The 24,292-nt window shown below is 35.8% G+C and overlaps 1 protein-coding gene across 3 annotated transcripts in view; it reads right to left on the reverse strand.

The window, feature by feature from the left end:
* LOC100889307 (importin-13) overlaps positions 1-24,292 on the reverse strand; it is a 71,859-nt gene that overhangs the window by 30,466 nt on the left and 17,101 nt on the right. For all 3 annotated transcript variants that reach the window (XM_030995941.1, XM_030995940.1, XM_030995942.1), the window contains exons 6-24: positions 24,054-24,206; positions 23,219-23,291; positions 22,160-22,379; positions 21,636-21,720; positions 20,528-20,647; positions 19,932-20,012; positions 19,260-19,398; positions 18,060-18,109; positions 17,290-17,379; positions 16,761-16,908; positions 13,866-13,934; positions 13,264-13,403; positions 12,112-12,246; positions 11,018-11,251; positions 9,936-10,073; positions 9,037-9,133; positions 8,162-8,214; positions 5,677-5,802; positions 4,989-5,078 (exon numbers count right to left, since the gene is read on the reverse strand). In XM_030995941.1, the coding sequence (XP_030851801.1) occupies positions 4,989-5,078; positions 5,677-5,802; positions 8,162-8,214; positions 9,037-9,133; positions 9,936-10,073; positions 11,018-11,251; positions 12,112-12,246; positions 13,264-13,403; positions 13,866-13,934; positions 16,761-16,908; positions 17,290-17,379; positions 18,060-18,109; positions 19,260-19,398; positions 19,932-20,012; positions 20,528-20,647; positions 21,636-21,720; positions 22,160-22,379; positions 23,219-23,291; positions 24,054-24,206 (2,241 nt within the window). The remainder of the gene's footprint in view (positions 1-4,988; positions 5,079-5,676; positions 5,803-8,161; positions 8,215-9,036; positions 9,134-9,935; positions 10,074-11,017; positions 11,252-12,111; positions 12,247-13,263; positions 13,404-13,865; positions 13,935-16,760; positions 16,909-17,289; positions 17,380-18,059; positions 18,110-19,259; positions 19,399-19,931; positions 20,013-20,527; positions 20,648-21,635; positions 21,721-22,159; positions 22,380-23,218; positions 23,292-24,053; positions 24,207-24,292) is intronic.

Genomic DNA, 24,292 nt, shown 5'->3' on the forward strand with positions numbered 1-24,292 from the left:
GAAAATGTAAATTAATGTCTTGCCAAAAGACATTAGTGCAACGGTGGGACTTGAACCGTGCACCATGTGACCCACAGACCACAGTCCTGTAACGTATCCACTAAACCACTAGACCTCTACAATTATGGAGCCCCATTATTTAACATTGAAACAAATTTAAAACGCGGGGCAAATAATGTTTTGTTTCTCCTAATCATTTTTGCGTCGGTAAGATAATAGAGTGCTCTGTTCCAAATGTTCTAAAGATCATGATGAAAGCAAACTACAATAATTTTCAGTCCTATTTCATCTTACATGGATGTGAATAGGTACTGCTACAAGTATCCATGCATCACCGTATAACCCAAGATAAAACCCTCTTCTTCTTCTTCAAGTGCCTTATTATTAAAGCCTAATAAATGACAAGCCCTCCATGAGGTTTCAGAAAACCAATCTATTCCAAGCCTAAAAGTGTACGAGAGGTAAAATTATTTTCAGAATACCATCCTTTTTTAACATTGCAACATGGGACTTCCCAAACTATAGTGTGTATCCAGATATGCCAACCTTTACATTCAGCTTTCAGGGAGGATGCACTCAGAAATCAGGGAGGATTCATTCAGAAATCAGGGAGGATTCATTCAGAAATCAGGGAGGTTTCTATCAATTGCATACACTATAATAGAAATAATCTTTCAAAAAAATGAGGGAGGCATTACATTTTGTGTGGAGTGACGTTTTTTTTTTTAAAATCGGGAAGGGTTGGCATCTCTGGTATATGTATGTGGGGTGCACTTCTTCTTTGCATCGAAGTCACATACCAAATTCAAATTTTGAATACCAGGTACTCTTCCTATTTCCATGTACCTGGAATTTGAGAAAATTCTTAAGCTGGTTTGGGGATTTATTTGGTGGGGAGGCGAATTTATTTCATTCTCTCTTCAATACCCCACCCCAACGGCAACCTCTAACAAATGGGGGCTTTCGGTAATCTTCCCCCAATGGTACCCCATACCTATCCATTGTTAAGGAAACTTTTCCTGATCAAGGGGTATACTTGAATGGCATCTTCTATTAATTTCCAGGTTTGAGAAGTGATCCTTATCAATAATTTTCTCTTAAAAGACAAAGGCTCTTTTCAAATACATTATTGCGATTCCATGCCCTAGCTATGCCTTTCACAAGCCCTCCTTTAGAAAAACATATTCTGATCATAAAGTAAATATAATCCTTTTATATCTGTTGACCACCAACAAAAGAAGTTTGTTATGAAAGATAACGGCTGTTGTTTGATCTCTATTATATCTCAATATTGATTTATCCTTTGGACTCCAACCATTGTTTTGGGGTACAGGGGACAAGAGCTCCGTGTAAACAACAAAAACGTGATCTCACGAGCCCTACGTTCCCTGCGTGCCAATATTGTGTCGTCCCGTTGACAAAGTGTTGACTTTCTGTATCTTGACTTATGATAGGATTAATCTATTGCACCTCAACATCCCAATCTTTTATTATCAGCGTTATCAGAACAATATTATTTCAAGCTAGATGACATTAAGTATTTATTTCTGTTTGTGTTTTACCTGGCAGCTGCTGGGTAAAATATATTTTGTTATTCAATCATCAACAGAAGTCTAGATTGGAGAGAGAAGAGTATTGTCCTTGAAGAAGTTCTTTGTCATTACACTCACTACATTTACTCTCTTTCAATACCATATTTTATTTAACCTGTCGACTATTGAATTATCTCCTTCCCAAAGACTTGAAGATAAAGTCGAGTTCTGGCCATGCAATTTGCATTGTGAAAGAAATGTGGTGGAATCAATCAGAAAAAGTTGATCATGTAGCATATAAGTATTGATGTGTACTTTAAGGTTGTAGAATCATTAAAATGATAAGAAGTTTGGCCCAGTCTTGGTAAGTAACAAGCTCTGTACACAAAAAGATGTATATGGGACTACACAAACATGCGGCATAAAAATGAGGCCCGATTTTTAAGCTGTTACATGTCACATTTCAGAATATGAAAGCATTTGAAGAGCGATGCTTTGCAGGGAACATTTTTTATCTGATGTTCTTCCACACTTCCATAATAATAATGAAAACGCTCACAAATAATTTTTCTCCTCTCCCCAGAACACAACCTTCTCTTTAATACAAGGGCCACCTGGTTCCTGTTACCAAGGGGTAACATTCACTGTACAGCAAAGCCTCCCCCCCCCCCCCCCCCCCCACCTCGCCACAGACATTTTCCTATACAACACTGTCTTTCTTTTTTAGAGAGAAAGAAATCATCAAAAGCTACTTCAACATAGCACATTTTTAATGAAAAGGCATCATAATTTTTCTCTTTATAAGAAACTCAATGTTTTCTATATATGGGTAGTTCAATAAATTAGTGACCCACTTTGTGACATTTTGGGCGTCCCTGGTACATAAGGAATAATTTTTAAGTGATTCTAGATATGAGGATGCAATATTATGCATGGAAATCACTTCACAATCTCACTCCACTTTTTTAGTATTTACTCAGAGCCACAAATACGTGTGGGTTGATTTTGTAACAGGGACACCAAAAATGTCACAAAGTGGGTCCCTAATTTATGGATTTACCCATATGATATGCCTTTGCTTACTCATCTTTTTTTTAATGATCTTGTTATATTATATCTATATGTATATTGTAAAGTGCATTGAAATGTCAACATACATGAAATGCGCTATAAAAGAACAAAGTATTATTATTATTATTATTATCATCATAAATCTTGTTCGTATAGTCATATTATGTCTTGTGAGGGCAAAAAAGCTAGGGCAGAAGACTTGACTTCATTTCAAAAGTCACAACAATATATTTACAATCTGATCTACATGTAGGGCACACAATCTCAAAGTCAATCAAAGCAAACGCTATCAAGTTTATACTGTTTTCATGATCTACAGAGAAGGATATAAATCATGGCAGATACAGGGTTCGGAACTAAACAAAATCTAGGGCACGATACTTGACTCCTCTAATGTCATAATAATAAAGTTCTAATCTGATCTAGGCCAAGACTCAAAGTCAATCTCAGCGGTCATAATAGCAACATTATCGTGATCAAGTTGGCTGCTGATCTGGTCTATCCTTCATAAGGTTGTTGTAATTACAAAGTATACAGTCATTGTTTTGGCTTTTTTTATCCCTGCGTATGTTTACCAGAAGTCACATTCTGAAGAAAAAAGGAGATCTACAGAGAAGGCTATAGATCATGTTCGATAGAGCCAGTGGAACTAAACAACATCTACGAAACAAAGTAAAAATCAGTGATCATAATAAATAGCAACGTTATGATCAAGTTGGCAGCTGATCAGATCTATCCTTCATAATGTTGTTGTAATTACAAAGTATACAGTCATTGTTTTGGCTTTTTTTATCCCTGCGTATGTTTACCAGAAGTCACGTTATGGAGAAAAAAAAGAAATCTACGGGAAGGCTATAGATCATGGTCGATAGAGCCAGTGGAACTAAACAACATCTAGGACACGATACTTGACTCCTCTAATGTCATAATAATAAGGTTCTAATCTGATCTAGGCCAAGTCTCAAAGTCAAAATCAACGGTCATACATGTATTAGCAACGTTATCGTGATCAAGTTGGCCGGTGACCAGATCTAAAAATAATGACTTTGTAATTACAGAGTATACAGTCATTGTTCTGGCTTTTTCTATCCCTGAGTGTGTTTACCAGAAGTCACAATCTGAAGAAAAAATACAAGGACCTTTTTTTTTTTAAAAGAGGTCCATATTCACATTTATACATAGCCACAGTTACCTACTGTATTGCAGGCCAATATGAAATCACTACTTAGTAGGCAAATAGGATGGGCATCTAATCTTTGACGTGAACAAATTTTTGCATCATATTGTAAAAAACACTTTGAAGACTGAAAGGTCGTTTACTTTATGCTATGTAAATCTGTTTTCAATTTTCTAAAACTGTTCAATCCCTTTAGTTAATGGTCCTAAATCAGTTAAATGCAATGAGGGGTTTCATACACATCCACATTACAAATACTGTTCCCAGAATATGTATTACATGTACATGTGTAACTCAATATGTCATTTGTTTGATTTGTTATATTTCCTGTATATATATATACACATATGAAATATTGTATAAAACCATATTATGTTCTTGTAAATGTATGACGAAAAAAAATATGTAGAAACCAAAAAATCAAACCAATATTAATCGTCCACATAGAAACTTTAAATACAAGCACATAAAACACTTTCAAAACTGAAAAACATTGATTAGCCACAATCGTTTCCTCTCTATGGGTTGGTGGGAACTGAGTCGTCACACCTTGGCCTTAACATTTGATATTTTTACCTGTCATTCTTTGTCATCCAAAAGCAGTATCACTCTACAATGCAGATATAACAAAGTACAAAACAAAATATTCAGAATAGTAAGAATTGAATAGACTTTGTTCGTTTGGAGCCAGTAGGGTGTTACATAAATCACACAATTTTATACAGATTTAAAGGGATATGGTCAGCAGTTTCCAAGTGCACTACGTCATAATACGCTTACCACGGACTTGGTGGTAATACCACCAAAAATTACCACCCATTTTCTCAGAGAGTCTTCAGGTGAGGGAAAATTAAGGATGGTGTCTTTTCCTTATGGGCCAATTGATGGACAGTGCACAGCATTATTAGAATACCTGGTCCCCATTTCACAAAAACTTGTCATCAGTGACAAATGACAGTTTTTGTTATAAGCTATTGAAATGCTTGCTTCTGATTGGTTATCAGCATATTTCTCACTGATATTTGTCATTGAAAAAAGGCTTTGTGAAACAGGTCCCAGTTGGGGATAAAAGTGAAGGCCCCTTCCTATGATTGATAAGGTCTGTTATCAGGTGACTACCCGAATGGTTTCAAATTCTCCATGAGAATACAAATGTGTCCTTAACATCCTTCTGGCTCCAAAACTGATCATATGATGTTTATACATGCCTTGAGTGTTAGCTCCACTAATGGTTTCCCATGCTGCGTTAAAACCTCTCCTGCTCCTGGTAAGTTATCGCTCTGTGATACAAAGTTTCCCTGATCGCAAACAAAGAGAAACAAATAAAAAAAATATATATATTATTTTATCTTATTGAACAGAAAATACACTGTATTTTTTTTAAAGCAATACATTGTCTTGGTAAAGGTTATGAATTTGGTAAAAAATCTGTTTTTCTTTGTGCAATTGGTTCATTGATAACCATAATGATGAGTTTTCTTAAATCACTAATGAAAATATACAGATATAAGAGGATGGCATGAGTCAGGGTTATCTGTCCAAGCTTGAAAGCATCTTTTCTCATTCAATACAAACAATGTGACCTTGGAAATGTCCAATTTAATTCATCTTGATATTCATTAAACATTGAATAAAGATTGATCTGCGAATTAAAAGCAATGTTCATATCTCAGTTTACAAGTGTAAATCTTGGTTTTTTCCACATTAAAAATGGTCAGCATCAAATTTGCCTACCAGTAGTTCAAGGGGCTTTTATTAAGCATGAAATCTAAAATACATGTGCCGGTTGCACATCACTCAACTGGTTCTATGACTTTGTATTTTCTTTATTAAAAAAACTTGCCACCAAGGTTTAGTCATAATTCACACAGATTGTTGAACAAATACAAAACTTACAAAGAAGAGACAGCAAGCCTTGATGGTGTGATTCTCAGGCATCGTCATGGAAACCAGACCACACTGAAAGATAGCCGCTAGGTTCAACTCATCCAAGGTGAAGATTTTGGTGTGCTTTTTTAACAACTAAATAAAAAGAAATGATAAGAGGCTTTTAATCTGACATGCAAAATGTACAATTATGAGATACTGTCTTAAATCACTATTGGGTAGAAAAAGTGAAATTCCAGAATACTGGTAGCAGCTCATATGCAATATTTTTCATTTAATAAATTCAACAAATTAATGTTTTTTATAAAGTTTGAGTGAATAAAATTGAATAAGGAATTACATGAAAATGCAAACCCATATGTGTAGACATGTCAGTGAAAAGCATGCAATAGACTATTTCAAAATAATATATTTTTAGTTTAAAAATACAAGTTTACAATGGTATTAATCAATGGTATAGAAAATATGAAGCACATTACAAATCAATTTGGAGATTCATGTAGTAAGTTTACCCATACACGTTTATAATGATTTGGCTAAGTACAATATGTTGTTTCTGTGTATTGTATTTTTCTATTTTTATGTTACTGGATTCATATTCAGTATATCCTTCATATGTTGATGGTGTCTTTGAAAACCATTCTTGCAATGTACATGGATGATGGAAAAATACTGTAAGTAGCTGAAATACATGGCTTGCATACTAAGGATAGGGAATTCGCACTACCATAACTCTCATCTTCAGTACTTTTCAATTATCTGTTTCAAAGGTTAAAGTATTGAAGTATTAATACAAAAATCAACAAGAATATTGATAATTCAGCGTCAATATTGCGCCACGGCTCAAAGCTCAAATTAATATCTGTTACTTTGAAATCTTTGAACCCTCTTGAAGATTTAAGTCTATATGTTCTTCTGATAATTAACATGCAAAAATCAAAAAAAAAATCACATCAAAATGACATTTAAAGTGGTTCAAGTTAATAAATATACCCCATGATAAATTATTCTGTGAAGGAAAAAGTATGTTCAATGCTGCATTGAATATCTTTGATTCATACAAGATACTATATCACCCCTTTAAGAAGTCACATATTTTTGCTCCTTGCACATATTAATGCCAAGATTCTGTTATCGAAAAACAATGCTCAATCAAGTACGTGATCGTTTAACTATCACAGCTTTTCAAAAGTCACTAAACAAAAATTAAGAACCCTGACCGACTTAAAATCACAAGTTGACAGTATTTATCCTCCTTGCACGTATCAAAGCCAAGATTGTGTTATCGAGAAACAAGGCTCAATCAAGTGCGTGATCATGTAACTACATGTATCAACAGTCGTTACATGCAGCAAAGGAAATGCTCTGTCCTTCATATCAATGATCACGGTCAATCAAAGAAATAATTATCTCCATTTGATAAGATAAACTTGAACCAATTCTTAGGGTATGAGTCATGACGCAGGTGAAACTTCTGGCAGTGCACCACAAAGAACAAGAAATGTCACATCAAAATGATCATTTCAAATGGTTCAAGTGAATAAATATACCCCAAAATAAATTATTGTGTAAAGGAAAAAAGTCTATTCAACGCTGCATTAAATATATTTGATTCATACAAGATTCTTTATAATGACTCCTTTTCATAAGTTTTTCAAAAGTCACTGAACAAAAATTAAGAACCCTGACCGACTTAAAATCACAAGTTGACGGTATTTATCCTCCTTGCACGTTTCAAAGCCAAGATTGTGTTATCGAGAAACAAGGCTCAATCAAGTGCGTGATCATGTAACTACATGTATCAACAATCATCGGTACATGCAGCAAGGGAAATGCTCTGTCCTTCATATCAACGATCACGGTTAATCAAAGAAATAATTATCTTCATTTGATAAGATAAACTTGAAGTTGGACCAATGTTAGGAGATAGGGAATGAGTCATGATGCATGTGAAACGTGATAACTTTATAATTGCTTTCAAAATGTTAGCCCCCGCCCTTCTCTCTGTTAGCCTCGCCCCTCTCTCTGTTAGCCTCGCCCCTCTCTCTCTCTCCCTTCTCTATGTTCGTCTGCTCCTTATTTAATTATCCTACAGTACTTTCATACATTTCTGCACCACCTCTGATTTGCTCTTCTCTTCCTTCTCTCTCACTCTACCCCAACCCCTCTTCTCCAACCCCCCCCCCCCCCAAAAAAAAATCCCTCTCTCTCTCTGCCTCTCTCTGCCTCTCTCTCTCTCTATATATATGCCTCTCTCTCTCTCTCTCTCTCTCTGCCTATCTCTGCCTCTCTCTCTCTCTCTCTCTCTTTCTCTCTCTGCCCCTCTCTGCCCCTCTCTCTCTCTCTCTCTCTCTCTTTCTCTGTCTCATCCTCTACCTATCCCCTTGTCTTGAAACATATTTCAAGCATTTGAAGTCACAGCTAAACCTTGAATTTCAGGCAGTGACCCCATAAACACCCAGCACAAAGTACATTCAAAACTACAAATACTCACCTGAGCACAAGTTGTCATGTATTCTTCTAATACATCGGTATGCTCTCTGGCATCTAAGAAAATCACACAATATCAAGCAGCAATATTAACCTCAATATCCACATATCAATATCTACACCTACAAACTCATTATATTTTCATGCCAATTTATTCGCCTTAGGCTTTGTGGCTACTTTTCACTAATTTTTTGTTGGTTATGACATAAAGATAGCCAAAAGTGATATACTGCGTATTGACAGGCTTCTATACTCTGTACGGCCTTGGAGGCTCTCTGTGAAAACACAATTTAGAGTAATAAAATGGTGATATATTTGTCTTAGAAGATCATCTTTTATTCAAATGCAAATATTTGTCTCACTGTTAATGGGTATTCTGGGTCTTTGAGTGATCCATTAAGGTTTCATATGAAAACAAGTTGTTCATATAGATGAAAGCGAGATGCAATGTACAACACATGTATAGCTCTTTCATTACTTTGACACTCAGAACAACTGATAACAGACTTTTTTTAATTCACATACATCAATATGGGATTTTTATTTTCATATCTACTCCTATGTCTAAGTCCAACCTCGGTCAAAATATTTAGTGTCGGCAGCACTTATAGAGAAATGGGTTCAATTTAATTTCATGGTAAAAAGCTGCGGAAGGATTTTATTTCAACAAATGAACTAGATAGAGATATCATTTTCACTTTCATCAATATTCATAGTAAAATCTACCAATTTGAAATAACAATACCATAGAGGTAGCTTGTACACATGTAGGTTGAAATGATGTTTAAATCCTTTTCACGGATCAGTAACAGAACACATGTATATGTATATGGTAAAAGATTCTAAATAGACGTGTATTATCAAAAGTAATGAACTTACTGTTTGGCAGTAATGATAATGTTTTTGATGAGAGTTGTAGGAATAGCGACGCGATGGCAGAATTGAGAGACACAACACTCCCGAACAAGATGATGATCTGATCAAAGGAAACAAAATTACATGAGAGAGATTAGTTACATTACAAGATGTATAGTACAGTACAGTCTGGGTTGAATTTCATTAAAATTCTGTGACAACATTTTTCTTACAACAGACTTAGCAGATAGATCATCACAGTATCATTCATGATTAGGTACAAATCTCTGAATCACAACATCCTTGGCTGTAGAGTTGACAATGTGCAATGCCCTATGAAATGAGTGATTGCGACTGCTGAATATCTCAAAATCAAATTGTGGTTCAAGATCCCTAAAACACATTAGTCTCCAAAATGAAAAACAGGCTGTTGAATGAAACCAAGCATCAGTATTTCATGGAAATGAAAATAATTTAAATATGAATTAAACAAGAAAACAGATTAAATTTCATTAAGACTTAGACAGGAGCAGTTCACATATATAAATGAATATGTAGATATGATGATTTATGCACATGAAATCACAGAATTTTGTTAACTTATTTTCAATGGGCTGATTTAAAACCTTGGGAGAAACAAAACTTGGGACAGGAAAATGAAATCTTTCCTACAGAATAGATTCGTTTGGAGCTGCAAGGTTGTGGCTCTGTATATGTTAAAATCTGTGTTAAAGTATATGAGTTAATGCTCTTGGATCCAAACAGACAATGCACAGGTATATCTTCTTAAAGAATGTAAAAACACTGTTCAAAGGACGTTAGTGCCTGGCTGGGACTTGAACCCGGTACCTTGTGATCTACAGTCCAGTGACTTATCCACTAGACCACAGCACCTCTAAAATACACTGAAGTACATAAATCACCTGTTGTGCTAGATCTAGCATGGTTGGTTGAGGGACAGTGTTGTACATCCGACACAGAAGGTCACATAACTGAGGCACCAGAGGTTGAAGGTCATCGAGTAAGGTTCTCATCGCACGCTTCAACAACTCACAGACAGACTGAAAATCAAAGAAAACATGATCTTCTTGTTGGTGGAGGTGTTATTTCAACTGGGATAACAAAGTAAGCAAATTTCTGCATGTACGTGAGCGGCGAAGGGGGACATTGTATTGGAGTAACCTTGTACGAGTCTTAAAGGTAATACAATGTTTTGGTAAGGGGTCATGAATTTGTTACAAATAAACATGTTGGAAGCATATCCAATTTTACAATATTCAATGATCGTTGTCGCGGTTGAAATCGAGTCTAAAGTGTTGAAATTGTAAATTATAAACTCTTTATGTTGTATAGTGCCCTCTCAAGACTGATATTACTTTAGCTCCAAAACAATGTTTCTTGGCTACAATCAACCGATTTGATATTCCCGTTTGGAAATTATATATGAGAACTGCATATTCTGAGATTTTCATGGTCGCAGCTACCATGGAATGGCCTTAGAGGCTATTTGAAATATATGAAATTTACCAGGAGCACCGGTAAATTATTAATTATTCAATTTTTCGAAAGCAGAAGTATTTTAGGGGCTAAATTTTGTTGTGCTTATAATACATCCACAGGGGCATCCAAATATATCAAATTTTAAATAATTACTATCCACCCATTTTTCAAAATTTTCCCAAAACTTTGCATTACCTTTAATAAGTCTTAAACTTTCATTTGCCATCAGTGCCTATTGGCATGATTAGCTTGTATGCCACACATGCTGATTGGCACAAAACAATAGACATCAATTGACAGAAGGATTGATTTTTGCAACACAATGGCTCTGCAAAATTGCCCATTTCCAGTCTTGATGATCTCCATGAGACCCTTTCCACACTGGTATTGGTAGGGGGGCGGGGGACAGGGGGGCGGGGGACAGGGGGCAGGGAGTAAAGGAGGAATAGCGACAAAGTACCTCTTACATTAATGTACATATTCATACACCATCCAAAGTTGTTACCTCTACAATGGCAGCGTCGGAGATCCACATATTGAGCAGCTTCTCTACGATTGGTAAGATCTTCTGCAGTATAAGAAGCACAGGCTGTGTATCCTGCGTCCCTGCTGATGACTTGCTCTCAATCTCCCCTTTACCTATAATGGACTTGTCCTCTCTCTTGATGTCTAGTGAGGCACAGAGGTTAGCCATCATGGTCAGCTTCACTAAGATGGTAGACTTCCCTGAGGGAGATGGCTAAAAGAACCAAAGCAACAAAACAAATTTCAGCATATTAGTTTGAGCATCACAAAGATGTTTTCTGTCTAGTGAACATAAGAGATCATATTCAGATACTACAATTAGACTGTTTATTCTGAAGGAAGGTTCAATGTTCAACATCTAATGTAATTATTACTGCATTACTGGTCAAATCTCCATCTTCCTCCTCCTCCACCTCATTATTATTATCACCACCGCCACCACCACCATCATCTTTGTCGTCGTTGTTGATGTTGTGGTTGTCGTGGTCGTGGTGGTCTTCATCATCATTTATCGTTGTCATAATCATTCACCATTGTCATCATCATCATCATCTTCATCATCATCATCATTAATCATCGTCATCGTCATTAATCATCGTCATCGTCATCATCATCGCCATCGTCATCGCCATCATCATTGTCATCATCACCATCATCACCACCATCACCATCATCGTCAACATCATCATCGTCATCGTCATCGCCATCATCATCGCCATCATCATCGTCATCGCCATCATCATTGTCATCATCATCACCAACATCATCGTCAACATCATCATCTTCATCATCATCATCATCAACATTATCGTCAACATCTTCATCCTCAGTCATCATTATCCCCATCATCATCATCATCATCATCATCACCACCATCATCATCATCGTCATCATCATCATCATCATCATCATCATCATCATCATACCCATCATCATCATCATCATCATCATCATAATCAACACCATCACCAATGTCCCTATCATCACCATCATCATCATCATCACCATCACCATCACAATCACCATCGTCACCCCCATCACCATGATCATCCTCATCAATATCCTTCATCCTACCTGTTGGTTGGCCACCTCTTCAAGAGCTTGTACATGAGGAGTTAGTATGACCTCTAAGTAGTTCATGATATCAGCTTGGGGCAGTGATGAGAGCACTAAACCAATCACGGACATCAATCTGGTGGCTTCCCTCGACTGTGAAATACATGAAATATTTGAAATAGAATTGTATTACTCGAATCATTGTAGCTTTAGTCTTGTTAAAATGTTGTGCGTAAGCCAGATGAAGAACCCAATCTGATCATTTACATTTTATGAAATCCTATATGAAGCAAAACAAACATATATATGAAAATCACAATTTTTTACAGCAGTGGAACTCCATGATATCTGTAAATTCATGTATACAAAATCAAGTGAAAATCAATTGATAATGGCTTTATAATGCAAATTCAATACTACAAATCTTTTCTTAAATACCGTCTTACCAGTTAAAACCCAAGGACTTACAGTGCAAGTACCTCATTAACAATTTCAATTATGATTCTGTTCCTAACAGTGCATTCTCCAATCCACTTGGGATTAATTCCAGCCAGTCCTCATTGTACAGGCCAACACATCATCAAATATCATTAACATATGTATGCTACTAAGTACCTAATCTAACACCTGCATGGAGAGAAACAAAACAGATAAAACGCCTTACTCTGGGTCATAAATCAGAGCTGCCAACCTTGTGCGACCAAAAAAAGAACCATGATGGCAAAAAAAAAGGAATTTCAAGCAAAAAAAAGGAATTCAATAAAACAAAACTTACAACCATGCCCAATGCAGAAATGTCCATTCCTCATGCTGTTTACTCCATATTAGGACCTATAGTTTATTTGCAAGTAGGTATATATATATATATATATATATATTTTGGGTACATGTATTATTGGCATTTCATTCTTTTAGAGAATATTGTTCTCTTCAAGTATGTTTTCAAGTATGTTTTAACCCGAGTTTTCTATTGAATTTGTGATCAAATCAACACTTTAGGGCAGTTGTTTGACGTGCGGTATGTTTTTAAAAAAAAATATATATAAAAATTATTTTTTTAAAGCGTATTTTATGAAGAAAAACATACTACCGTAATTTGGAGGAAAAACAGAAAAATTACGGGGAAAACGTAATGGTTGGCAGCTCTGCATGTCTTTTGACTTGATTTACCTTGAGAACATTAGCCATGAGAGCCTGTTGACTGGCGGTAAGAATGACTTCAGCGTGTGCCCTCATTCCAGGTATACAGTCTGACGCTATGTCCTTTAATGACATCGTTGCTGGAGCTGCTAATTCTGCATCATTCAAACCTAGCATAGGCACAAAAAACAACTTAATGTCATGAAGAAAAAAAAGGCTTCAATTTTTTCCATTATATTCTACATTGAACAAAATAACAACCATTTGAACTTTTAGACTTAGACTGTTCCGTAATGAAAAGTTTATGAGACGTTATAAAGAGCAAAAGGCAGGGCATGCATTTAATATGAAATAAAATGATTTCATAATTATCCATTTCTATCCACAGAATTTGTTGCTATTAGAACTGTACTATTTTCATAACCAAAGATTTTTTTATCATTACCCGAAATTGGATTGAAATCATAGAAACTGGTATGTTTGATTGACTAAATTTTAGAATTTCATAACTCTCTTTCCCTCCATCGGATTTTTCGAAGACATTCTGTGACATGTTTCTTCAATTCTTGTTATTATTCAAGCTGTAAGCACACTGAAAATGAAAAGACTGAGTGCCTTGCTAGCATACTCACCTGATAGTAAGACTGGTATAATAGAACCCAGTGCTTCAGGCATGTCTGTTAACCATTCTGAGTATGCACCTGTAAGATATATAGATGGGATTATAGTTAACCAGAGGCTGTCAAGGCATATGTCGCACCTGCTGTTTGGATTGTCTTACACAATTACATGTATCACATTAACTTGTTGACTACTGGATTCATTCATTGCCATAGGCTTAATACAGGGGCCACCTGGTTTCAGTAGGCAATGAGTTAAAGCCCCTCTAAAGTGTTGAGCGCCCCAAATTCGCCAAACATTTAAAGGCAAAATTTCACTTCAAACTTTGACTATTATCACCAACTAAGTATTATTTTCTTGATACAAACTTTAATTATAGATATTAATCGACTTTCTTTCTTTCCTTTTTTTTCTCATGGTAATTCATGGTCATTATTACAGGAATATTATCGTCTTTTGAAGTGAAACACAAAACAACAGCTCTAAACATACATGTACAAACATGTTCACATAGCTCATTTTAGTTTTAAAAATAACTTATTAGATCTGAAAATGTTCACATTGCAAGTTTTACAATTAGCCAGCATAAAAGACAATTTTTTTCTCTCAAGAATATTGTGGGTAAAATCACAGTAAAAGTAACCACATACATGTATAAACAAAAACCTGACAAGAGAAGATAAACTGCAGTATTTGTGATTACTTCATTTATCAATGAGGCAATTGTGGCATACAAAATACTGGACTTTCTATTCAAAGACCTACAAACTGTGTTTTCTCGTCTTACTCTGTCATTTCAAACTAGCAAAGAAAATTTTTGAATATGACAACAGATTGCCATTTTCACTACCATATCCTTTACATCCTTAACCACTTGACTGCGCACCACGTACATGTACGTGGTTAGGGCTTTACACTTTCAAGACCGTAGCACTGCATACTGCCTAGCCCTACTGTGTAATTAGCACTGCAATGATGTTATACAGGTCTTTAACAGTAGATGGCGCTCTTTCAAAAAAAAATCTGGCCTTTTCGTGTACAGTGTACACTTTTTGAACAGTCCAAAAATGCTGTAGCACAGGGTGTATGCCGTGCATTTTTACCCTTACTGAACTAAGGGGGGGGGGGGCCTGTGAGGCCCCCCCCCCCTCCCCTCCCCTCCCCCTCTCAACAATTTTTAAGATTGCGCCGCAACAGCTTGGAATTTTGAATTGTTGTTTCATGTCTTTTTTCCCTCAAGTCTTACGCACATTTTGATACCATTTTCGTTGAAATTGAATATACCTGTAAGGTGTTACATAACAATTAGTATGTGCATGTCACCAAAAAAGTGCTATAATAGTATAGTATTAATGACTGCTTTGAGAGAAATAGTTGTTTTATTACGCTCAAGGGAAGGTTAGAATTGTGCTATTCCCCGAGGCTTGCCGAGGGGAATAGCCCAATTGTAACCTTCCCGAGAGCGTATGAAAACAACTATTTCTCGAATATTAAAGCAGTCATTAATACTTTTATATGCCGAAAAAAAATAGACTAAAAAATAAAAAAATAAAAAATACTTTTTTTTCTGTCGAAGGTGAGAGTCGAACTCTTGCGTACAATGAGTGATGAATCTTACACCAACGCCTTACACCACTCGGCCATCGCGCGCTGTTCACATGCTTGGCAGTTTTGTACAATATATACATTAAAATGGATTGAAACCGGCTTCGGCGTGATGAATGCTTCGCAAAAGCACCCTTCTTTTACTTTTGCAATGCATATTGGCACGAACTTAGATCAAGATCTATCGGCAGATGTTGTTTTTTTGTTTTTGGAAGTTTATTTTCGTCTTCATGTCAACAATGCAAGATAAAATTGTCGGTAAGATCGATCGAGATTCAATTGTATTGAAATTACCGACCAATCCTTCGCACACATACGGTATCCTCGATCGCTCAAACCATTTTTTAACATGTAAACCTATGGGGTAACCATGGAGGCTGACCTATTTTTTTAATAACCATGGTTATTAAAAATATTAAATGTTTTATGCATGGTTACCGGGAATTTTACAGGAACAGTTGAAGTTTATGAATGCAATTCGACCAATCAGATGGCTGGATTTCTTAAGTGAGGTATATAACATATATTCATGTACATGTACAAGCAGAAATGTGAAGATATGAATTGATATCAAATTGCTTTTATATGTTTCTCAAAGTAACTTGATGTATTTCAGAACAAAAGAATACATTAGAAATGAAATAATAGATGTAATAAGAAATAATAAAACAATAAAATACATAAGAAATTAAATAATTGAAAATTGCATCAAATTTGCATAAATTATCATAATTAATTAAATCAAATAACTATTTTGTGTAAGAAAAGAAGTTTCATATGAATAATGAGTTTCAACATTCAAAAAGTGGAGTCTGACAATTTTTGTAATGATTCTAGTTCCCTATATATATATTTCCAGATTTGATATTCATGAATGCGTATTCATAATTTATGCAAATTAACCTATGCATTTTCAAATTTCATAAAAATATAAAAACCTCATCAATTTGAGATGAAGGAAACATTTATTCAATACATTTTCAAGATTCTTCACAAGTCTACGGACAAATATGTAGAATCTTCTGTAAAATGCACAAAATTAGCATTTTGCATAATTAATTAGGCTATAACGACAAAAATTTGCATATTAGGAAAAAACTAATTATACCATCTTGTTCCTTACGTTAATATCTACAAACATGCAAATTGTTCGCGTTCATCGGACATTCGACGGCCTAGATCATAGGGGGGGGCCTCCCAGCCCCAGCCCCCCCCCCCCCCCCCCCAGTCAGAGAGTATTCGAAATAGCCCAGTACAGTAAGGGTTAAGCCAATAGTAGTCAAGTGGTTAAATGTACTGACCTAGCATGTAGAGGGCAGTAGATGCTAGTTTGACGTGGGACATGTTGATTTGTCCAATGAGTTGAAGAAGGTTCGCTGCACACTGATCGTCGCCATAGTCACCTCCTTCAGCTATCGATCGGAACGCAAACAAACATGCTTCCACATGCTGTTGTCATGGATATAGAAACCAAGAAAGAAAAAATGAAGTTATTTCCTTTGGTACAAGGAGATTTTACCCCCTTAAAATTGCCAAGGCCTTTTCTTTTACCACCTCCTCCTCCTCTCCTCGTTTTTCTTTTTTCTCCTTTCTTTCTTTCTTTCTTTCTTTCTTTCTTTTTTTTTTTCTTTCTTCTCCTTCTTATTCTTCTCTCCTCTTCCGTCTTTCATTTGCTCTTGCAGATCAACGAGGTGTGTCCATCACAGCAGACATGGATTTTTACATATCTAAGGTACCAGTAAAATCGCATGAGTAACAGAAAGATGTACTTGTAACTTAATGAATTTTATTGCTAATATTGTCCAATATCTGAGAAGCAGACAGACTTACCTGCCATGAGGAATCTTGGTCTTGTATTCTCGTTAATGATGCATAGAGATGATTTAATAAGGGATCCTTCAGTAATGTGTGGCAGTACATCTAGTGCCAAGAAAGGAAATGATGTAAAACAGAGTAGAATTGACCCATTGAATACAAAGCCAAAGTGACTGTAACTGGAGTCTATGAATATGCATATAACAGGTTTTTAAAACAATTTTTAAACAAATTTCTTTCTATACATGTAAAATCTATCCAATGATTTAAAACTTTACTTACAGGCAACTAAACAGTTATTTTTATTAATCTATGACTGATAACTTGCTCTCTCACCCTCATGTAGATCAATCAATCAAATGAAATTTGGATGGTCTTGCTTTTTTTAAATCACATCATATGGTACAGGACACCATTCCTGGTATGCAAAAATGCCCTACAGTAAATTTTTAAATATTGCAAGGACACAATTTCCACTTTCTCGCCCCCTCCTCTCTTTCTCTCTCTCTCTCTCTCTCTCTCTTTCTCTCTCTCTCTCTCTCTCTCTCGATCCTCGATCTTCGATCTTTCTCACATACTTCCATCCCCTCTCCCATTTACCTGTCTCTTTCGCTCCTTCTTCTTTTTCAATAAGCCTCCAATGGCATATTGTGCTGGTACATTTAATCTCCCTACTTTTTTGACATATCTACTCTCATATTTCTCTTCCCACCATCTTCTCATTTTCCACATACAGGTATGTACTTGTATAATGGATGTATCAATCATTGTATATCTGTACTTACTAACGTATCTCCAATGTCTTGTCTGTAACATCTAAATTGCTCCTTTTCATCTGCAATAGAACCACACAAAATGTTTTATTGAAATTGTGCATGTATATCGTGCACGTACACCTTTATTTGTAACATAACTACTCAGAACAAACAAATAAAAACAATGAATCCTGAAGCCGATATGAAAATGTCGAGAAAGAACAGGAGTGAGCCCTTTTCAGGGCCAACCAAACCCTGTCTAAATAAATGGTGTCACCACAAACCTCGCTCAAATCTATCCTCACCCTGGAAGCCTTCAAATATTACAAAAATAATGAATTTAAATCTGAATGACTTGATAACTATGTGTGCACTATGTGTATTACAAGTATTTTATTGCATGAAGTTGGACACACGTATGACGCAGCTTGAGTGAACAAAGCATGTATTGTTGGGTCTCATTTTTAAGCATTGTACAAAAAACTTCAAATTTGTGTGTGTTCAGAGAGTTGACTACATGTACCATATAACATTCAAGGAATCCCTTTATGGAAAGTTTTTTAAAGAAGGAGCACATTGGGTTTTTTAAAAACTTGTTAACAAGCAACCAATTTTTATTAAAAGCAGACGAATTGGAGAGGAAAATTGTCATCTGGATATAAAGGTGCCTTTCTCTGACAAACAACGTACAAAGTGTCACCAGGTACCCATTAACATGTATTATAAGATGATGACGTAAATCCTAATCAAATCATCCTTTTAAAGAGTACACGTGACCAGGCATTTATTTTGCCTTACGCATAATTTGGGTAATGACCAGTCATTACCCAATGATAATGATCGGTCATTAACACATCTAGCTTGTTGTTGCTATCATAAGCGCGACACAAGTCAGAGGTCCAATATTAGGTGCACGCAAGGCAAAGTACGCCTCAATTTGCGCTTATTTTAAACCATGGGTTATGTAAATGAGGATTTAAACCATCGGTTAGATTTAAACCTCCTTTGTGAATTCGGGTTTTTGAGTGGTGATTGATCAAATAACAAGCATCCAAGTCATAATTTTATCAAACAAATAATACACATCATTTTATTCGGGCATTATAAAACTACCCACACTCGGTACCTTGTGTGGGTAATTCTTACTAATGCCCTCACTGCTGTGTATTATTTGTATACTATACCTGGGTTGAGAGTGGCAAAGGTAGATTAAACCCTACACCTTCCTACCTTCAGTCCAGCCATCATACTCCTCATCATCCGGATATTGCACTTTTCTGAGCATGACTTCTACCAGCTGTAGAAATACTGGGGCGTAGGTCTGTACGTACGACTCCAGCTTGTCTGTGTCCGCCGATACTATGTCATCCTGAAGGTCAAAAGATCAATGAACTCATTACATTACCGACGATGCTACAAGTATGTCTAGGTCTCAAAACGAAAATGACAAAACAAACTTAACTAAATGAAATGAAAGACACATAATCATAATTGGCTGTTAACATTTTTATATCTATTTTGTATTTCAATTTCTTCTATATATTCACTGTAATTGTAGATATATTTTTGTATTAAAACTTCTGCATGTGTTTTATCTGTTAAACTATCACAATTCAGTCAAATTCACAAGGGTAACTTGAGGTTTTACAGTCTATCAAAAACAAACAATCAAAAGCAAATGGAAATAAAGACGAAGATACATTAAAGTTAATATATATTGTACTTTCTCAAGCCTACTATCAAACAATTGTCTTTTTCACAAACATTCACGAAAAATGTAAATTTGGCCAACAGTTTACTGAAAATTGTCATTCAGGTGGTACTCTAAAGTGGGGAAAAAAGCATAACACAAATGTGATTGTTAATTCACTTTCCAAGCTAAAGCCAATAACCTTTTCTTACCTGTAACAGATACCAGAATCCAAACGGCATGTTGCTAATGGTTTCATCTACAGGATAGTGACCAGGTAAAGCTGTGAAACCCTGAATAGTAGAAAGAAAAAAAAAACGGTTGGTATTCTTGAAAATGACCAAGGTTAAATCTGATTGGACAACGTAGTGTACATGCCAAACAAATTCATTGTGATTCTCTCTAAAAATGCTCAAATGAAATAAATCAAGTCATTAAATAAAAATGAGAAAATATTTACGTAAATTTTTGTCCATTCATTAAATTAGATAAATATGGGATTTTTTTTCATGACATTTGGCAATACAGTAAATACATATGAATCATTGGACTAGCTCTACCTATATTGTCAGGGTACTTTATGAAATAATTTTATCAATTAAACACGAGAATCCTTAAATGAAAATAGAATATTTTGACAAAACATATGACATTTCTTTTTTCTTTTTTCCAAGCAAAAACACAAAAACACATGCCTTGAAAACAATGTTTACCTATGTATAATAGGAAAACTGGCATATATTAAGAACATAGGAACTAATCTACATGTAATATGGCTATATCTCAAAAGAGAAAAAAATGTACATACCAGTACTAAGCTTGTGAACTCCATGGCGTGTTGTTTGTCTTCTCCTGTGCTTTCTACTAGTAGCTTGGTATGGTTCTCACCTAACGTCACAGCCAGTCTGCAGAGACCCTGGACAGTGTCCTGAAGAAAACAATCATGTGTATACAATCAATCAAACAGAATGAGTTTCATAATATTATGCAAAATCAAACTTAAAGGCCCACTGCATTACTTGTAGCTACTTGCGCCCTCTATATAACAAACAATGCCTAATCTGTGACCATTGGTCCCCCATGATCCTCTTTTTCTTATGTTAACTGAGAGCTGAGTTGATGAGATTACCACCTGTCCAGTGACCTTGCAGGGTGGTCTAATCCCTCCTGTAAACTAGTACAGATATGCTTTAAGATTGTCTTTAGATGTACAAAATTGGTTTCATATAAAGCCATAATTTAAAAGAATATTAATCAAACATTTTTTCCCATTACCAGAACTCATCCTCCTTTTTAAACACTAGTAATGTTGATTTCAAATGTTATAAATTAAATTTTTTTTAAAAACCACATCAAGCCCCCCCCCCCCCTTAAAGCTTCTTTCAGACGTTAATGAAGAAAGGGTAGAGGCTCGTTAAGATGTGACACAGCAAAACCGCTGTAATGTTATTATGATGTAAAGTGCAATATGCTCTACATTCCTGTATCTTAAAAAACAAAGCTCAGTGAATACCCACAAGTTCTTTGTTGCGCGCAGTTGCCATTTATTTACACCTAAAATAAAACAGCGAGAGCTTTTTGCGGCGGTTTACGCACCATATCTAAATAAGACTTAAAGGACGTCTGTACTAGTTTGGCTAGGAGAGATTAGACCACCCAGGGTGGTCACTGACAGGTGGCTATCTCATCAACTCAGCTCTCAATTAAGAAAAAGAGGATCATGGGGGGCCAATGGTCATCGATTAGGCATTGTTTTCTATAAAAGGGGAGCAAGTAGCTACAAGTAGTACAGTGGGCCTTTAATATGCTCCACATTTCTTACATAACACAGAGCTCACTGAATACGCATGGATTATTGTTTATATAAACATGTTATATCTGAAGGAGCCTTTATATAATTCTTATTATGTACATACCATGTTCTTTTCTCTGACTGATGAAGCCAACATTTCTTGTAACTTGAGTACTTCCCGTATTATACTCCTCACTATTGATGGGTATCTAGTTGAGAGAAATAAATGCAAATGAAATAAAAATATATGAAAAAAACAGTTTGAAAGAGTAATTTTCCCAGACTAATTTCGAACTACATGTACTCCATGCAAATTTTATTATGCAAAAACAAGGTATAGAATTAATCATTCAGAAGGGCCAAGTTTGCAATATCAAATGTTGTGTTATTTTCTTAAATATTTTTACCAATTGTACAATACGACTTTTAACTGTTCAAAGCATAACTTTACAATCTTTGTTATTGTTTGGTTCATTAACGTTGTATTTACAATTTCGCTGTGAAATGTTTATTGTGAACATGACATCATCAGTCTCTGGACTACTGTCTTGAATGTTAATAAACCTAAAATTGAATCTAATTGAATTCTGTTTCCAAATATTGTCAAGAAGATGGAGAAAAATTTGATCGAGCGTGGCCTTGACTCACTTGTGTGCTGTGGGCTGTGATACGACATTGACCAAAGAATCGACGCAGTAATCAAAGAGATCTGGATCATGGATGAGTTGAAAGAGAAGTTTCTGGAAGGATTCTATTTCAGTGAGTGGTACGCTGAGTTGAACCCAAGATGAGAAGCATCGTAGAGCTTGATGTCTGATGTGAGTTGGTGAGTCATCTTGCTCTAACAAGGACTGCAACAGAGGCAACACTGTGGAGGACAGATAATCAAACAGTTAAAATTATATACTGCATATCAAGATTCTAGACCTCTGATTGGTCATAACTGCAGGTATGAAATACACTACTGACTGCTGAGCAGTGTAGCGAAAAATATTGGCTGGGCATACAAGTAGCTCTGGTTGCACATACAATGCAAGGATGCAATGATTGCGCATGAAGTTAACAATGGATAAGCACCGTGAGATGCTCTTAGATGATGCTCTTAGACAAGTTAGTTTCCCTAGACTCTATAAATAAATACATTTTGACAAGCATTTGTTGTTAAAATGTCTCTTTTTGAGAATTGACATGGGGATGCGGTATATAAAACAAAGATTGACTGCTTATTTGGGGATTAAGAGTAAAACTAGTAAAACTATAACTCCTCTGTGATCTGTACTACCGGTATGCCCCTCAACTTTGCCCTTGGTCACAGTACAGTTTTCGAGATCGCCTTGGGCAATAGTTTCAACCATGCCCCCTCAAAGCAGTCAATATTTGTATTGGTCCATGACTTTAAATGAGTTGTGATTTGTCTGATCCATTACAAGTCCTACAATCAATCTTAAATTAAGAATCTATGATCTATCTTTGCAGTTTCTTTGTTTAAAGTGTAAAAGTGAACACTCAACAATTCGCAATTCTTTTATAAAAATGGGCCCCGGGTATAGAACTGTACATGTATTTTATGTGACACTGGCTTAAGTTGATACTGAATGCAACTGATTGGTTGTTTGAACCAGTAACCAAACTGATGAAAATCAGTGACATGCAGGCGTGGTGACATGACAGTAAAAAAATGGAGAGAAAAAGGTTTGTTGATCTTACCATGCACCATGCCCTTCTCCAGTTCATGTCTGACTGTGCTCTTCCTATGCTGAGACATAGGAGCTGTCTGAAACTAAGACAAAAGGGAAAAGAAAATGTAGAGTTAAAGATAAACTTGAGTTCTGGTAATGATATATAATGAATTCTCACAGTATCCAACAAAACTTACACTGAATATCCAAGATTACAAATAAATGACATCTGCCAAACGATTTTGGAAGAAAATGTATAGGGGCTGAGAAACGAGCATAGAAAGATATACCGGTAAGGAAATCAAGGTAAGTAGGCCTGACATCATGTGTTTAACACAGATCACTATGTGCAAATGACAGTTGTGGCTTTTATTGAAGATGATTTCCAGCAAGTTTTTTGTGAGGTTGTTTTTATTTTACTGGGTCAAACAATCAATCTACTGCAGGATAACCAATCCAGAATGAATTATAGCCATGTACTCTCAACACATGATTCCCATACCAGAGCTCAAGATTAGCTTTAAACAGGTTCTATTTATGCCTTTGTTTGATTAACATACATTCAATTAGAGTGATTTTTGGTTATCAATACATTTGTTACGTGATTTGTTGTTTTGAATTTGAATACAAATGGAACATGATGGTAATGAAATGGTATAAAAATTGGAGTAAAATCATATAAAATTGGGTACCTGGTAGGAATTTATCCCTTGAAATGCTAGAGCGCCATATGGCAGCCGTGCTAAAGCCAGGGTAATAATCGGGAACGCCAGGAGGGTCAAATCTGACTGACATGAGCGCTATACAAGAACCCATTATTATTTATTATTAAAAATGGTAAAGCGCAGAATAATTGATCTTACTTCTTCCGGTAAGACTGTAAGTAGTTCCAGGAGTGCAGCACATCTATGCATAGCATCTAGATGAGGTGTGTGGGCCTGCTGGAACGTCTCTATGATACTCTTCACAGCATCAGGCCAGACATCAGGCATCGTACTCAGAGCAAACGATGAGAGCTGAGAATAGAGGGGTCAAGTGTGACGTCATCAAAAGACTATTTTTAGAATTTCTCAATTTGAACTTCATTTTCCGAAAGAACATC

The sequence above is a fragment of the Strongylocentrotus purpuratus genome, unplaced genomic scaffold (genome assembly GCF_000002235.5).
Source record: "Strongylocentrotus purpuratus isolate Spur 01 unplaced genomic scaffold, Spur_5.0 spur5_scaffold_3, whole genome shotgun sequence".
In the NCBI taxonomy this organism is placed as follows: Eukaryota; Metazoa; Echinodermata; class Echinoidea; order Camarodonta; family Strongylocentrotidae; genus Strongylocentrotus; species Strongylocentrotus purpuratus.